Source organism: Phragmites australis, chromosome 14 (assembly GCF_958298935.1).
Source record: "Phragmites australis chromosome 14, lpPhrAust1.1, whole genome shotgun sequence".
NCBI lineage: Eukaryota > Viridiplantae > Streptophyta > Magnoliopsida > Poales > Poaceae > Phragmites > Phragmites australis.
The window spans coordinates 24087060-24104855 of NC_084934.1; the positions used below are offsets into that span (position 1 = coordinate 24087060).

Sequence of the window (17796 nt, forward strand, 5' to 3'; positions counted from 1 at the left end):
CCAGAAACGTCAAACGTCCCGCCGAGCCACTGGTATCCGAGGGAAGCTTTTGTCCGGCCTTCCGCCTCGCGCCCTGTCTCGCTCGCCGTCGCCCCCCATCGAATGATCACAAGCTTTACCAATCAATCGACCCCCGTCCGCGCCACGCCGGCCTCGCACCACACGCACGCACCCTGCCGTCGGTCGCACGGTCTCACCCCTGCAATTTCTTTAAAACACCTCCCCTTTTCAGCCCGCCCCTGTCCGGGATGGAGATGGAGACAACCGGTCGCCTTGTCGCGGCCCCCGTCCTTTGATTCCCCCTGCCTGGCCGCGCCAGCAACTAGCAGCAACCCGACGAACAGACGGCCGCCCTGGCGCCCTCCTCAGTCTCACTCACTCGCAGCCACCGGACCCGCGAAAGCCAACGGCGCACGGCGGGTGAGACCCGTGCGCTCCCCAGTCACCAGCGTTATCAATAGCCAGCCGTCCCCTGTCTTGCCTGCCACGGATGGGATGACCGAGTGACTCGGCCTTGCCCGAAACGAGTTATTGGCCGACGCGATGCTTCAGGGCGTCATGTCGCGCCCGCCCGCCAACGACGCGGCGGCGGCTGCAGCTGCGGCAGCGATGAAGGCCAAGAGGGCGCCCGCGCCCGTGTCCCCTGGGGAGGAGGACGAAGGGGACGGGCGAGCGCGGGGGAAGCGGCAGCAGCTGCATGGCTCCGGCGCGGTGCAGGGGCTGGTGGCTGCCGTGGAGGGCGAGGGGGCTGAGGGGCGGGGGCTGCGGCTGCTGAGCCTGCTGCTGCGGTGCGCGGAGGCGGTGGCCATGGACCAGCTGACGGAGGCGCGGGAGCTGCTGCCGGAGATCGCCGAGCTGGCGTCGCCGTTCGGGTCGTCGCCGGAGCGCGTCGCGGCCTACTTCGGGGACGCGCTGTGCGCGCGCGTGCTGAGCTCGTACCTGGGCGCCTACTCGCCGCTCGCGTTCCGCCCGCTGGCGGCGGTGCAGAGCCGCCGCATCTCGGGGGCGTTCCAGGCGTACAACGCGCTGTCGCCGCTCGTCAAATTCTCGCACTTCACGGCTAACCAGGCCATCCTGCAGGCGCTCGACGGCGAGGACCGGCTCCACGTGATCGACCTCGACATCATGCAGGGGATGCAGTGGCCGGGGCTCTTCCACATCCTCGCCTCCCGCCCCCGCAAGCCGCGCTCGCTCCGGATCACTGGGCTCGGCGCGTCGCTCGACGTCCTCGAGGCCACCGGCCGTCGCCTCGCCGACTTCGCCGCGCCTCTCGGGCTGCCCTTCGAATTCCACCCCATCGAGGGGAAGATCGGGCACGTCGCCGACGCCGCGGCCCTCCTCGGCCCGCACCACCACCACGACCACGGGGACGAGGCCACCGTCGTGCACTGGATGCACCATTGCCTCTACGACGTGACGGGGTCGGACGCCGGCACGGTGCGGCTGCTCAAGAGCCTGCGGCCGAAGCTGATCACCATCGTGGAGCAGGACCTCCGCCACAGCGGCGACTTCCTGGGCCGGTTCGTCGAGGCGCTGCACTACTATTCGGCGCTGTTCGACGCGCTGGGCGACGGCGCCGGTGCAGCCGAGGAGTCGGCCGAACGGCACGCGGTGGAGCGTCAGCTCCTGGGCGCGGAGATACGGAACATCGTGGCCGTCGGGGGGCCCAAGCGGACGGGGGAGGTGCGGGTGGAGCGGTGGGGCGACGAGCTGCGTCGCGCCGGGTTCCGGCCGGTGTCCCTGGCCGGGAGCCCCGCCACGCAGGCAAGGTTGCTCCTTGGCATGTACCCGTGGAAGGGCTACACGCTGGTGGAGGAGGACTGGTGCCTCAAGCTCGGCTGGAAGGACCTCTCCCTGCTCACCGCGTCGGCATGGGAGCCCACGGACGACGCTGCCGCCTTCTGCCGCCGCGAAAGCCAGGAAACGTAATTACAAGACAAGATTTTGCAGCAGCTCGCGATCGGGGAGTTCATGCCAGCTTCTAAACTTGCTGCTCCTTCGTGGCCATCTTTTCTTCTTGCTATCCTCCCTGATCGTCTTCTTCTTGTGAGTACCATCTTGGCACGTAAATTATGTTTGTAGTATAACCATATAGGATTCAGCATCCGTTCCCTCTTCAGGCTCCATTGTTCAAAGCAACATTCAGTTTTAGAGATCTGAGGGAATGCCCACATGCAGCTGCAGGCTGACGATCAGAGATTTGGAGCTAGTGATGGAGTTCGGAGAGGGAGTGATAATAGAAGTGCTTGCACGGCCTGTTTCTGTCAATTTACTGGTTCGTGTCTACATCATCACCTTCTACAGTCACACGCGTCCAGGCCGCCGAACTGCAAAATAGACAGCTTGCCCGTCGACCGTCTGTCTGCAATAAACTGAACGAGTCTGTCTACATCAGTCGTCCCGTTATACGATAACACTCTTTTAAGAGCGTGTACAATTGGGGGGGGGGGGGGGGGGTTGATTTGAGGAGAGGCTTACGGAAGAAATTAGGTATTTTTTCCTCAACTGCATTGGTACAAAATATGCTTACTTAAATATTGTTATTTATATTAGTGTCAACATTTGAAATTACAATTTTTATATAAGTATTTAATATTCTTTTTCCTTAAACACCTAGTATTGTTCATGCCCTGAAGATGACAAGTTACTGATATGAAAGTGACTGCTTGCACGTACGCATGCTCGACTGTTTTCTGGTCTGTGCATTTCACGGATGAATAGGCTGGACTTGGTACATTTGGTTGGAGGATAAAATTAAATGGATATATCCAACCATATTTTGCTGGACGAGGCGATTTAATTTCTGATTTGGTAGTATAGATAAAGTGATCTAATTTCTTGTTTGGTTGAATGGATAGAACTTGGATGGGTTAGCAAAAATTTTGTGGGATTTGCTTATCATATATTTAATTTTTCATCAAAATATAATCATACGAGATCTTGTTTTGTTGATTTAATTACAATGTTACAATTGGATCGTAAATTAGATAAATGGCTTGTGAGATGATATCATTTAAAATATGTTAAAAAATATATATATTTACTCTAACCAACCAGAATATACTACATCAGTATGGATAAAACTCATCAATGATCTAAAAAGAATATTCCTTTTAGATAATCTACATCCAACTTGCCCTTCAAACAAACACATGCAAATGGCGACGGGCGTCGACTGTCATGACATGTCTTGCACAGGTGCGGATCTCAAAGGCAGGAGCAAGACTGGAGAGAAACAGACCAATGGGCGCAACCGAAGGCCCAATTGGCTATACCTGGCGGCCTTATGGTCCAAGTGATGTGGTAGCATGACCGTTAAATAGAACATGAGATAGTGAGAAGAGGTGTGTAAGTTGTAAACACTTAAACGAACTCCTCTCAATCTCAATTCCTCTTCTCGACCTTCGTTTTACTTCGTCTCTCCCTACCTATGATTTCCCTTGTCCCTACCAAAATTCCTCACACAACAGAGCGTACATGAAACCAATGACCAGAGAGGGAGCTTACAGACGTTGCTAGTACCTTATACGATTCTACAACTATTTTTCCCTGATCTCGTTTGGCGTGCCTTGGATTGGCATGGATAGAGGCCCGATCTAGGCCACCAGTGGAACCACGCCCATGTGTGGGGGAAACCCATGTGGTGGGTTGAAATCGTATTTGGTTGGGTTGTGGATTGGAGCAACCCACTCCTGCTCTATGTCGATCCAAGGGAAAATAAAAAATCTCCTACCAAAGCTGGGAATGGGCCATCCTCACATGCACCGAGGTCTTGTGTGCTCCAAGCCCTGGGCCCTAGCTGTGCGTCGCCTGATGTTTGCCTCCATGATCTGGCGGCATCATTCTTGGCTCCGACGTCTAGGCATGCTCGACCACTCGTGCCTCTCGTCGCTCTGATCTGACTGCTCGTCCACATGCTGCATGCACTACTCCTCTCCAACCAGCAACTAGCCTCCTGATCTGATGGCTCATAGCTCAACTTCGGCAGCTGCTGCTCGACCACGCGTGCCCCTCGTTCACCTGGCTGTTGCTTCTTGGCCACTTCGCGCCCCTTGCTAATATGGCGGCTACTCCTCTCCTGCACCGACGGCTGGTACTTGCTGCTCCTCTTCCTCTTCACGTCCTCCTCTTCCCATCTTCACTTGCTCAGTGTTGTATTAGTGGACTGTTGTGCTATCTTGAGTGCATTGCTGCTCGGAGAGCTCGTATGGTGAGGATAGAGAAAGGGATTTATTGTTATTTGTACCTTTTCAGTTTTGTTCATGATTGCTACTACCTCCGTTCTCAAATAGATATCGTTCTAGAATACATGTAGTTAAACTTTAGAAACGTTTATTACTAATATACATACAAACTATTAGGATTTGGTATATAAAAATGATAGTAATGAATTTGTCATGAAAAATACTTTGACATCACCTAATTTTTATCAACTTTTACTAAGAGGTAGTTATCATAAGAAGCACCACATCTCTCACAGCAGAAGATCTTACATGATTTTCTAAACAAATTGCAGTTCAATACCAGAAAACCATGTGGTTCTGAACTTCTAAACTCTAAGCAGGCAAACAAATCAGACAAAAGACAGCATGTAAATTAGTAACACAAAAATTAGGGCATACTTTTATCAAGTATTTGCAGCAGTTTGCTGTTTGACCCCGGTGATGAAGAGTTTGCGGAGCATGAAATTTACAAGATTGAAATGATACTGCACTTTTCTAATTTTCACTAACAAAAACCATGCATCTGTAATTAAAGGAATGCCCACCGGGTTAAGAGAGTACATGGAAATTAAGCAAACTGTAGCATAGAAATGAAGTGGAAGCCACAAGATTAAGATATCAATCAAGAAAGTGGTAGCCCTCAGCTAAGCCATCCACAACCAGAGATACTACGAAGAAGTGTGTCCTTCGTTTCAACAAATCGGTAGGACAACAGATGATGGAATCATCTAGCTACCTGCTAACAACCTATTGATAATTGAACTTTAAAACTACCAGAATTCAGCCAAGAAACGAAGTGAAAACTACATGATTGAGAAATCGATCAAGAAAGTAGCAACCCTCAGACCTCAGGTAAGCAATCCATCTACAACTAGAAAAAAATCCAATATTTGAGGAGCGGAGAGAGAGAGACTTACAAGAGATTGGACTAAGGAAGCATGTGCGCGCCGTCGACACCGCGAGGCAGGCGACACGGGTGATACCCGAGGACAGGGGGAGGCGCCCGCTGGTTCCTGCGGTGGTTCGCATCAACCAACACGCACGCTCCGTAGGCACGGAGCTACCTCCACCGCTGCTCCAATGGCCGGCCTCGTGAGCCTGGTCGCCCGCTTCCGGCCGCTGTCGTCGTCCAAGCGCCGCAGAAGAGGAAGAGGAAGGGCTCCGCCACCCTCCCCTTCCCACTTCCGACCGTCGTTGTCGTCGTCGTCGTCGCCGCAGAAGAAGAAGAGGAAGAGACCCGCTACCTCCCCTTCCTCGCTGCCGCTGCCGCCGTCTCCGCAGAGGAAGAGACAGGCCCGTGGTTGCTGCAGTCGCCAGTCGGTGGCGCGTGCTCGGCCATGGCCGTGTCCCCCCGCGAGTACAGCGCCTGCCTCCACTCCACGACGTCTTTCCAGCGACCTTCTGCCTCTTCGGCCGGATCGAATTCCGACATCAGAAGAAGAGGGGCCGAGAGAGAGGGGAAGAAATGGGGGCAGAGGCGGCGGTGGGTTTCATCTCCGGACAAAAGTGATGGGGAGTGCTCTTCCTAAAATGGAAGGTTCACTGGGTGTTATTGCCAATCGCTATCGCCTTGGGTGTGAGGGGTGGGGGGAATTTGAATTTTTCGGCCGTTGCCAGGAGCAAGTGGCAAATTTGAGCCGTTGAGGAGTGGTTCAATTTAGAATTTGCACTCTTGTAGAGTGCTATTATGGAAAGTTTTGTGCTCGGTGAGTATGAGGACGGTGACCGGTGGTGCCAAGGTGTAATTTAACGGATAAGTGTACGGTAGTTAAAAGTATCATGAGTAGATTGAATCATCGTGCATTAAAATTGTCAAACTTAAAAGTCTTTAAATTATCTTTGAAGATTCACGTAGATAAACGGACTCAAAACCTAAAGTTGGTTTTCAAACTTTGAAGGAGTGTCGCACAAGTGAAATCGATCATTGGCTGTGTGTTTTGGCACTTGTACAATAGTGTATTCCTTTTTTATTTATCTATGTAATGGCTATAGTGGTTTGGTGCACAATTTATACATAGTCTAGAATAAAAATATTCCTTCATCTAAAATAATAGATTTGGATCAAAAGTGCTTTCATAATATTATGGTTATATTGGGCTTTCCGAATATACTATGGTAGAAATTAGTGGTCAATATTATATTTTATATACCATGGCAATATCTCAAACGACAAATATTTGTGATTAGATATAGTACTAATTTTAATGTTTGTAAAGTCAAGTTAAACATAGACTATTAGTTTAGAACAACTAAAGTTATTTTCATCTCATCCCATGCATCTTTATCATACCGTCTAATATATTTAGATGTGTTTGGTTGTCTAAATTTATCCCAGTCTAATTTGTTACATCCGTATAATCTCATAATGAAATGTGTTTGATTGTCTATATCCACTATTTTAATCTGGCTTGATGGATACAGATATACATTTTCAGTCTAGCCTCGAAGTGAAGCTTGAAAAGCTCGATTCGAGCTTCACTCTGCAACCTGCTTTAATAAATACAGACTCCTACATCCACTCATTTAAACAGACTCACTTATCAATATCATAAAATCATCTTAATACAAACAATCAATCACACTCACAGCTATTTACATGCATCATGTCCGAGGAACAAACACACCTGGGCAGGAACTCTGTTTCAGTTGCCAAGCAAAGGTCGGCTCGGCCCATTAACCCCCCCCCCCCCCCCCAGCACGAGCGGTCTCCCACCAGACTTGTTCATCGGCTTAGTTCGCACGCATGGACCAGGCCCAGTTCTGTTCTCCGAATTACAGCGCGCCCTGTCGTCGATCTCCATCAAGAAAAATATTTAGGAGATGAAAGAAAATCTCGATTACACAGGAAATCATATACGAAATTAAAGATAAAATCACATAGTCCGTTGAGTACCTAGAAAAATCCTTAAATGAAACATGAGTTTAAAACGAGAGACCTCAGCGTTCCATAAACTATAAAAATCAAAGAAAAATGTAATTATAGAGAAAAAAGGACGATGGCTTGTGCATATTTTGGTAGTGCTTTGCGTATTAATTAGATTTGTTACAATTTTGTATAACGTACAACTGCAGATTTAACTATAGACATTAGATCGTCTACTAGTTGTAATACACTTTTAATCACAGAAGCTGTTTTTTAGAATCTTTTAATCACAGAAGTTAGAACTGTATATCGAAACGAGCATATACTTGCCACGCACTTTTTTAGAATCTTTTAATCACAGAAGTTAGAACTGTATATTGAAACGAGCATATCCTTGCCACGCAATTGAGCTTTACTACAGTTTTAGCAACACACGTGCTACATTATCAGTGGTGCTGCTTTTTCTATTTTTTAAAACGAATTGACAGGAGAACTGTCTATTATTATTAAAAAGAAGTTTAGGCCGTTTCCATTTTCAGCTCTCCCTCACACACAGATGCTCTCCAATGTACACCGCTCAATGAATATGTCATCAAGAAGCTAGCAACAACTGATGATAAAGTTGCAGCCACAGCTGATCAAAGCCTAATTTACTTGGTCCATAATGCACACATGCAAATTACTTGCACAATTATTTCGCGCAAGGTAAAGGGTGGCGAACTGGCGATCGGTTGATGAAGTATAGCTAGGCGAATGAACAGTGCTGCACGGAATGCATGACAACAAACCCTAAACTGGTTAACTAATTAATTTATTAAGTTGATCAATCGAGCTCTCTGCTCTCCTAGATCAACTGATGATCTACGCTTCCCTCCCTCCATGAATCGATCAGCAATGAAGGTAGCAGTAGCTAGCTACTCTGCTCCCCAGACGACGCCGAGGAAGCCGAGCAGGACGCCCACCCTGACGACCGTGCAAAGGAAGGCCTACACGACGACGACGGTGCCGTGACTCGTGACTGAGGCACCCTCCCGAGATGGTCCAAAAAAATTTATACAGCGGTGCTACATACATCTTATAAAATCATCTAGACAACTGTCATATATCCCTAATGTAAATCTCAAAACGATAGATGAGTTTCATTCAACGCTAATCATATATATATGTAGGAATTTCTTCTAAGACAACTAAATATTAAAGTATATGTGAATTATTAATCTATTTTCATTAACTTAGGTTTTTAGACAAGCTGGTTTGGTACATATAGCTTAATATTGTATTAGGACCAAATATCTCAAGAGTCTTGAAGAACATAATTAAAAAAAAATACATCAGACTTATATGAGTGGATAATTGGCCTGAGCTTGTAGTAGCTGTTAATGACAAGCTTGGTAAAGATAAGTACCAAAAATATGTCTGTAGATAAGTCGTTGCACATTAAGAAGATTTGTAGTGTGGAGGCTTACCATCAAAAACTTGAAGAATCACAATGGTTCCTATGATGAAACCTTTTTTGTCAGTAGAACAGTAAACGCGCACTGATCGAGACCTCAGACGCAGACCTCGCAGCAGATGACTGGGTGGTGACTACCCGGCCAAAGATGGCGCGCCTGCTAATTCCTCTTCTCCGTGCTAGCTGCGTGTGAGAGTCTGCCGATTTCTTGTTTACAACCCTATTTGCAACCAATCGCAGCTAACAACTGACGTGACCGGCCGGCCGGCCACCGGTTCCTATCGCATCGATGTAAACCGAAGCCCTTGTCCGTTTCAATCCATCCTCCTCCCGTGCGTGCATATTTTCTTATATAAACACTAAAAATCTACTTAGGTTATACAGATGTATTACTTATTAGAACTTATGTTAAAATTCATATTAAAAATATATAAAAAATCATAAAATATGATAAAAAAAATATAAACGATGGAGATAGACCATACTTACGTAAGCATCCATAGTTATATTTTCCTTTCCTATATATATACACGACACTAGCATTGCCCGGTCCGTCGCCTGTATCAGATCACTCGTCTAGCCATCCCACGAACTCTACCATTTCATCCTTCGTTCGCTGTGCACGATCGCACGAGCATGAGCTACTACAATCAGCAACAGGCTCCCGTGACCCACGATCGATCTCGAAAACTTCTTTCATGTCCTGTCACTTCTGCTTGATCGCTGACTCTTGGTGTTTTTGCCGCCTTGACAAGCAGCGTACCCACCGCCGGCCGACTACTCGGCGACCGCGCCCTCGCTGCCGCCGGGGCAGGCGCACGTGCTGCAGCCACTGCCGCCGCCGCAGCCGAACTACGTGCAGCAGCGCCGCCGCCGCGGCGCCGCCGGGCTACCCTGGCAACTTCAACGTGGCCATGATAAATCCTCCGCCGCCTCAGGTGGTGGCGCCCAGACGCAGAGCCGCGGCGACAAGCCCTTCTGGAAAGGATGGTAAGCTTGACATCTTCATTTGCACGATCAAGCACCGTTGGCAGATTTGTTCATAGTAGAGCAACAACAAAAATCAATTTCTCTGTGAGTAAACCAGCAAAACTGATAGTACCACCTTTGACAGCCAAATTCTTTGTTTAATTGCATCTGTGCTGTTGAAGAGTCATCGTCGTCTGTTAGAGATGAACGCCATGAGTTCTTTAAACCCGTTTAACAAACCTTTATTGCCATCTTCCTATGGCCCTATTCGGATATGGTCCCTCGTTTATGTGTTTCTTTTGCAGCTGTGCAGCCCTTTGCTGTTGCTGCATCCTGGACATGCGCTACTAATGCCGGCGAAAGCAAAGGAAATTATCGAACCATGTCTACTCTGCATTTGTAACACAGTCCGTTTGTACCTTAAGAATAATTAGGGGCTGTTTGGAAGCCTAGTTTTGAGTCCAAAACCCTCGTATAGCCCGCCAAAGTTACACCTGGTTTGGGCTGAAAAATTGTACAGGTTGGGCTGGAAAATCCTGCTTGGATGACCGGTATAGCCCGCCAAAGTTACACCTGGTTTGGGCTGTTTCAACCATAGTTATTTGGGAATTTTTTATTTTTATATTTCAAAAATCAAAAATTGCAAAACCAAACGTCCATTTGAAAAAGTTCTAAAAATAGGCTACTATCGTGTCTCCCTTCTAATGAGCGACATGTTAGAAAACATTACGAGCCACCCACATTTGCTTCCCTCGCTGCTTACCTTCGCACTTGCCTCCTCCCTTCATCGTCGCTGCTCCTTGCCTCCCGGTTGTATCCTTCCTCACTCAAGACAAAACTAGTTATGCTATTTTCAAAAGTTCAATCAAAACATTAAAGAGATATTGATGGTAAAATTTTAAATATGTTTATTGCACAATCCAAAATGATACTCTTTTGTGATTGGAGGAAGTAGTTTAGTTTTTTCCAGTTTAGGGCTCATGTAGTTTCTGATTTCAGATATGTGCACATAAATTATGTTATTGAAATTTTGCATATTGTTTTTTTTTTGTCTATTTAGGTTTTGAATGAAGTGTCCCAAATCTACTTGAAGCATGCTATTAGGGCCACTGAAAATCCAGCAGAAAATGTTCAAAGTATTATTATCGATGTAGTGAAGTATTTTCATGACATATCCCGAGCTGATGCTGATCCAAATGGGAACTATAGTGTTTCAAGAAATCATGAAGCTGATATGGGTACAAGCAATAATGTTCACGTCAGGGAGCAGTTAGAGTTGATGGAAATGTTAACTTGGCAGACATACAGTGTGGTAATGATGAGAGGCCAGACAATTTCGATACTTGCCCTGATCTTTTTTTTTTTTATGTTAACATGTCTGTTCGAACGGGCGACATGCGTATAGATATGTAAAATTTCAAAACAAACGTACATATTTACAAATTCCGAAAATAAAAAATATATAAACAAATAACCCCTGCTCGATGTGCTGGGGACTTGTCCTTACTCGATACGGCGTTCTTCCTGTCCGGAGCCGTGGCCGCGCAGCCCGGGCGGCGGCGAGGTTATGTCAGGGCTTTGCGGCCGGGCGGCGAGCCCGCGGTTGCTCTGGTTCGTGGCCTGATACTGCTAGTTCTACGGGTTTTTTTTTCTTTTGCAGCTCAATCGTTGTAGAGGAATTCCAAACAGCATTTCACTCCACAGTGTTTTATTGTGCGCAAAAAAATACAACCGGAGAGACCATTTACAGATGAATAAGGGTCTATTTATTTGTACTTCTGTTTTTAGGTTTTTTGAAAAATTATGTTTCTAGTTTTTTTAAAAGTTACTTTTAAATTTTAGTTGTTGTTTTTTATAATAAATTTTTAATTTCTCAACACACCAGTTTTTAAAAAAACTACTCTCAGTTAGCTTCTCAGATTCTAATTTATTTTCTCGAAAGAAAACTTCTAGTTTCTCTGGAAGCTATTTTTCAGTATCCCGTTTGATTAGTCTTCTAACTTTTGACAATAAAAAAAGCTAGAAGTAAAAGCCAAAACAAAAGGCCCTAATATTAAGAAACATTGAGATAGGGCCTTAGTGTGATGACACTTGTCACGTTATCGCACGTACCATCAGTTTTATTATGCTGGCATGAGATTTGTATTTCTGAATCGTGTATGAAGCAAACAAAGATTCATCGTGTTCACTTTTTAGTCTTAGGAAAAGAAACAATTCGACGAAAATAAAAAATAGGGGAAAAGTGTGATAACGACCTTTACTGGTGATATTTCTGGGGGTTTTTCTTTTGAGGGCAATGTTGTTCCAGGGTTCTGAGTTCTGACAACTATACCGGATAGTAAAATTGATAACAAAGATAAACACATCTACAAGGCCTGAGCAACTAAGTTTCAGGATCAGTGAAGTAAACAGGGCTTTCTAGATCATCATTGTTTGCAGAAGCAAATGAATCTTCAGACGCTATCGTTGATGGAGTAGAAGCGCTCTCTTCGGAATCAGAGATCTCATCATGCAGAGCAACATGTTCTTCAGGCTCGGACTCAGATCCAGAAGTCCCTAACATGAGCTTGTGAATTGCAGCCTTGGCAGTGTCAACAAACCACTCATCCTCAGGAAGAGCACTGAAATATTTTTTCAGTGGAAGGAGAAAGGTTAAGAACAGGGCAAACAGATAACCTAAAGTATTACGAGAAGAATTACAAAATTACTAAAAAAATTGTGATTACAGACCTTTGTGGATCAACACCCCTTGCTGAGAAAGCTGCAATTGCTCTGGTTATGATTGCCGACACAAGCTGCTGAACTGGTCTGTGTGGAAATCGTCCACAGACAGCAATCTCCACAATGAAGTGCATATCAAGAATAAGCTGCAAGGAGCAAAATATTGTTAACTTCAGTATTTGCATCAAAGTAACATGAACATTCAAGAAAATGTACCTGCTGCAGTCCCGAAGGCTGGAGTTGGGTGGACTGGTCCTCAAAGACATCCCAGAATTCTTGCTCATTGGAGAGCCACATGATAACCGTTTCAGTTAGCCTTGAGAGCAAGACCTTTTGTATCTTCTCTTTTCCCAGAAGAACATCACCAGCGACACTAGCTAGCTGTTGTAATCTTCCAAACAATGCCTGAAAGAACAAAAACGAATTGGTGAGACAACTTTGTTTAGTAGATCAACTTTCAAATTTGTTGGTATTTTGATAATTGCTTTTGTCTAAACCAAAGTTGCAATGGAAGTATTGTTGCATTTCAAATAATAGAATAAATGACTCGAGTGTGAGAAGAATAGCCATTGGGTAACATAATTCTTCTAACTTTAATCTGATTTACCAAACAGAATGTTAGATTTTTCACACAGGCTTTTCCACAGCAGAACAAGCACTGCACAGCAAATCAACCACAAATTGACACATGCTCAATGATAATGCAAACATCATTGCATGTTCCCTCTTAAGTTACAAACTTTATACCCGTGGGACTCAAATGCAATACTCTGAATAAAGATGTGTAATACATTTAACTGGCATAATTTTTCTTATACTTAACATGTGTATATCACCGGGATGGTCATTCTGAAATGAGGACTGGGACTCACATTCATTGATTTAATAACAGTTACTGGCCAACTAATGAACACACAAATAAACACTATGTGCTTATGATGCATAGTACACCTTCTAATAAAAAATATAAGTTGTTTTACTTTTAGGATCCGCGTTAATCAAACATTTTTAGTTTCTATCATCAATTTATAGATAATTATGCAGAATGAAACATAAGATGAATGTTACTAGATCCATCACGAAAAATACCTTCACGATACATATTTTCATAGAAATTGGTAGTCAAAGCATCATCTTGGAGACCATGTCAATGTCCTAAACTGACTTATATTTTGGGCCAAAGGGAGTATAAACATATGTGATGAAGCATCTATGTCATGAACATACAAACAGTTCTCCAGAGACAAGAAAAAAGTTGCACCTTCAATAAGGATCGTATGCAAACATTTGATATCAAATCATTGAAATACGAATATACAATCACCTGGAAGGGCAGTGAAGGCAAGGGATCAGGATCAAACAAAAGATCATCGCTCTTCCACTCCAAGTACATTCTAGCATCCAATCGTGACTTCCCTTCCAAGTAAATAAATGATAACACATATTGCCGGCAGAAGTGATCCCTCAGTTTGTCCAATGAATGTTGCAGATGACGTTTCCACTCTTTGTATTCAATGGAGTACATGGACCCAGAGCCAAGGCCTTCACTTGATCCACCAGTTCCTTTCTTCTCAGTTTGCAAATCAAAGAACTTGGATACAGCAGCTGGCAATAACTCATCTGCTACAGTATATGTCGTTCCAATTAATGTAAGCTGCTGCGCATCACTTTCAACTTTAAATTCAACAGGCTCTTTTGACTCCACTAGATTATCATCTTCAGAAGGTCCAGGCAAGACTTTGATCAGTGTTTCTACATATCTATCAAAAAGCTGGAGAAATTTATTCAAAATTGTTCCACCAAAGTGAACTATAGTCATTGGGGTAACTTGATCCAAAATATCCTGTAAGGAGGACATGCATATATATCAGCTGCTTCAAATTATCATAGAGCAGGTGAAGTACAGAAATTCGTGAAATAAGTAAACGAACTGTGCAGTATTGCAATCCATTTGTTCCAGTGAAAAAATTATTCCATTGAAAATCCCAAAATTGGCAAACAAGTGCACAACTAGTAAACAGACTACAGTAGCTTGGTGTCTACGGGCGTGTTTGGTGCCTAACCTCGCTGAGCAAGGCAAGGCAAAGACAGCCAAGCTATTAGGTTCTCCATTGCTCGTTATCCTCGTCGCTTCTTGCCCCTTAGCAGCAGAAGAAGAACCGGTCCCCATACAAACGAACAACGGAATCTATCAAAGCAAAGCTAGAACTACTTATCCACAAAAGAAGAAATCAATCCATGTACTGATGCACTCCACTGCCTCCACGATTTGAAGCCGCACCACAGGGTTTGGATGGGCATTTGCTCAGTTTGGCATCGATTAGTGTCCAGGAGCTAGATTCGGGGACAATGGAACTCGATTTCGTGGCAGTGAGCTCGATTTGGTAGTGGGGTGGCCGATTTGAGCTCGATTGGTAGCGAGGAGTTCGATTGGAGCCCAATTGGGCAACCGCGAGCTCATCTGTGGCCAAAGCCGATGCGAATGGGGACGGGCTCGCCGTTGCCTAGAGCAAGTAGTGACATGCTTGTCTTTGTCCAGAGCCCGACTGGCTTGGCGTATAACTGAGCAAGCGAACCTTGCCCATGTGGGAGATCAAAATCGGCTCTCTTGCGTGGGCAAGGAAATCCTTGCCGAGCCAAGCAAGTGTGCCAGGCAAAGCTAGCTTTTTCTGAGCTACCAAACGCATATCCTCACTTGGCAAGGAGAGGCAAGAGTCAGCAAAGGAACCAAGCGCGCCCTACATGAACTCATCGCTGCATTAAGTCAAGCAAATGCATTGCATCTACTTAACTTAGATATGTGTATGCAGGAAATTATTGCTCTTGTGTACGGTTGTCTGTGTCAAGTAACTAGCATATGTGGAGAATGTGCTGACTGCTAGGCGTCAAAAGGTTTGGTCACTGTTTGTATTCTGCAAAGTTTCCACAACAATTTGAAAGTCTGTTAGAAACAGAGTGATTTATAGCAATGCCCAAATGTTCACTGAGGCGCAAATTGTTAAACTCACAGTAAGAATTCATTGGGTGTAATACATCTAAAGAAAACACTGGCAGGACAAATCACATGAATCAAGTTACGCAATCCAACATGATAAGAAGCTGAATTTCCAGACATGTTAAAACAAGAGATTGGATTAAGGCAAGTTCACTTAAAAGAATACCAAAATATAAGAATCAATAAAAGGAGAACTCACATTGACAATGGACATGAACTTCTTTCCGCTGCTTGTAAGCATAATGTTTGGTGCAACTGCACCAGAGAGCGGTGATCCTTCTTGAGGGGTGAGAAGCAGAATATCATCACTCCTTGCTGAATCTATAATCTTTCTTCTCACCCTTCTAAAATTCAGATCAAGAACTTCTTCGATATAAGGGCGCAATAGTACCATAAGTAACTTTGAGAATTTCAGCCCATGTGATTCAAGATAAGAGCAGTGAGTGAGACTAGTTTGGATGCATATGCAGGCAGAGCGAAGGGCAGAAACACTCTCAGGTAAAGGGGAATTTTCTCTAACCAAACGTGCAAAGGTTTCAATTTCATATTCAGCCCATTGGATAATCCGGTTCGTATTCATCGGGCTATCTCCAAATAGTGTAGTAGTTTCTTTTGATGCCTTTGAGATAGCTGAGAAAACAAGTTGTGACAACATTGCAGAGTAAGTCTCTGTGTAGATTGAACAGGTGGGAAGAAATGCCTCGACACTTTTCTGAAGGCGCAAACCGTAAGATTTCAGAAGTACTTGATGGGCTAAAGAACTTTTGCCTATCTTAATTAAACCAGACAGCGATTTCCTCAGTTCTGTAATAGATAAAGATGGCTGTTCAGAATACCTAAGAAGCTGATCCTCAAGAATAGATTTCCTTTTAAACAATGCTGTCTTAATGGCAGAAATCTCTGCATTTGATTCTTTGCCAGATTCATCTGTAATCAAATATTTCTTCTCTTCAGCTTCCAGAGCAAGCAAAGCCTCCTCTATTTTATGCTCTGCAAGTAAAACGTCTATTTTATCAAGAAAAATAACTCTGGGATCCTGGGTATCATCAGACAAGATCTCATCCAGTTCAGTTTGAAAATCCTTTTCTGTCACATCTTCATCCTTGCAAGATTTATGCCAAATGTCCAGCTCACGGCACACACCACTCATTAGATCCTGCACAAGAATACCCTGGGCAGCCACATGCTTTTGTAGCTCAATTAACTCTTGTTCCGCTTCAACAACCTCCTCAGATATTCTGTGTGAATAGCGAAAAGGAGAAAAACATTGAATAAGCAAATGATTTAAACAGCGAAAATGAGTGTGTGGACCGGAAGTATTCAAGTATATTAGTAAAAGAAACATAATATATTCTGAATTGCAATTTGATTCGTTTATTTTCAGAGCAGAAAGAATCAGCCATTAAATTTGTAATTACCTGAGAAAAGCCAAGTATTTTGACTGCATATTCCCACACAGGTTTTCAATAGCATCCTTCAACTCCAGCAGCTCAGAACAAATTTTCCTGATGCCCTGTAAGCACAAACAATCATGTCGTTACCATCAGCACACCAATGAGAACGTTTTGGCAACCACTGGAGTCTTTACCGGTCCCAACAGACAAGGATGCAGGCGACACTAAACCCTTCATTCAATCCCATCAAAATAATGTCAAGTTAGGCCACATTTCACTTGCAATTTTCATTGCAGCAAGGTAAAGTTATGCAATTTTGTTTGGCTGTATTTCTCAATTTTGTTGCAACAAGGTCCAGTGAGAACCTATTGTGTTACAGTAATGAGAACACAGTGTTCAAGAATCACAGATCGGAACAAACAAGGCCAGTTCTTTCCCCCAAAACAAAAGGGGAGGAATTTCTAAGGCTAAATGCTACACAGGTTCATCTCCCTACGCGGCATTACCCCTCGGAACACCATCACATCAGCTCTAGATCCAAAAATTGCAAAAACTCTAGCACAAACAGGCTGGACCGGCAGACAACAGCGGAAGAAGCAAGAGCTAGCCAAACGAAGCGGGGAAGAGGCAGAGGCAACGGAGGGAGAAATCGGTTCTGGCGTGTGGGAAGGAGGAGGAAAGCACAACACCTTCTCTGTCTGGGACTGGTAGGCGGCGCGGATGGAGGACTGCGGGGTGATCCACTCGTGGCCCGGGAAGTTCTCCTCCAGCTCCTCCCCGCTGCTGCTCTCCATCCCCGACCTCCGCGCAATCTTGGAAGCCTCGCGCTCGCCTCGCTCGCTCTCCTGGAGCAAGGAAGAGCTTTTCTTGGCGTGCGGCGAGCGAGTGATGAGGGGAGGAAGGGGCGGCGGTGGAGTGGAAGTGGAGAGAAGCAGTGTGCAGTGCCGTTACGGGCAGCCACCCACCGGCACCGACCGGAGAGTCTAGGGGTTTTTTCTGCCTTGCATCTTTTGCGATAGGTGAGAAAATGAAGGCCGTCGGCGACTCCCCGTGAAATTTAGTAGTCTCCTATTCTTCTTGACATCTACAGTTTTACTGCCTTTTGCCACTGTAGTTCAATCTATGTGTTAAAATATGGGCGATTTTTATTGGTATTTACAAATAACTCTCTGGTTTTT

At 45.1% G+C, this 17796-nt stretch overlaps 2 protein-coding genes across 3 annotated transcripts; one reads left to right on the forward strand and one right to left on the reverse strand.

Moving 5' to 3' along the window:
- The first annotated feature begins 371 nt into the window (after nucleotides 1-371).
- On the forward strand, nucleotides 372-2425 carry LOC133891111 (scarecrow-like protein 23). 2 transcript variants are annotated; one of them, XM_062331828.1, is made up of 2 exons: nucleotides 372-2046; nucleotides 2121-2425. In XM_062331828.1, the coding sequence occupies exon 1, from the start codon at nucleotides 544-546 to the stop codon at nucleotides 1927-1929; it is 1386 nt and encodes a 461-aa protein (XP_062187812.1). In that variant the 5' UTR covers nucleotides 372-543; the 3' UTR covers nucleotides 1930-2046; nucleotides 2121-2425. The 2 variants fall into 2 exon arrangements, with proteins under 2 accessions (XP_062187812.1, XP_062187811.1); XM_062331827.1 differs by having other exon boundaries at nucleotides 2179-2425.
- A 9316-nt stretch (nucleotides 2426-11741) lies between these two features.
- LOC133891425 (exocyst complex component EXO84C-like) lies at nucleotides 11742-17626 on the reverse strand. Its single transcript, XM_062332140.1, has 7 exons — nucleotides 17308-17626; nucleotides 16643-16737; nucleotides 15424-16462; nucleotides 13554-14072; nucleotides 12446-12634; nucleotides 12239-12375; nucleotides 11742-12129 (listed from the first exon to the last, which is right to left on the reverse strand). The coding sequence occupies exons 1-7, from the start codon at nucleotides 17410-17412 to the stop codon at nucleotides 11892-11894; spliced, it is 2322 nt and encodes a 773-aa protein (XP_062188124.1). The 5' UTR covers nucleotides 17413-17626; the 3' UTR covers nucleotides 11742-11891.
- Between the last annotated feature and the right edge of the window lie 170 nt (nucleotides 17627-17796).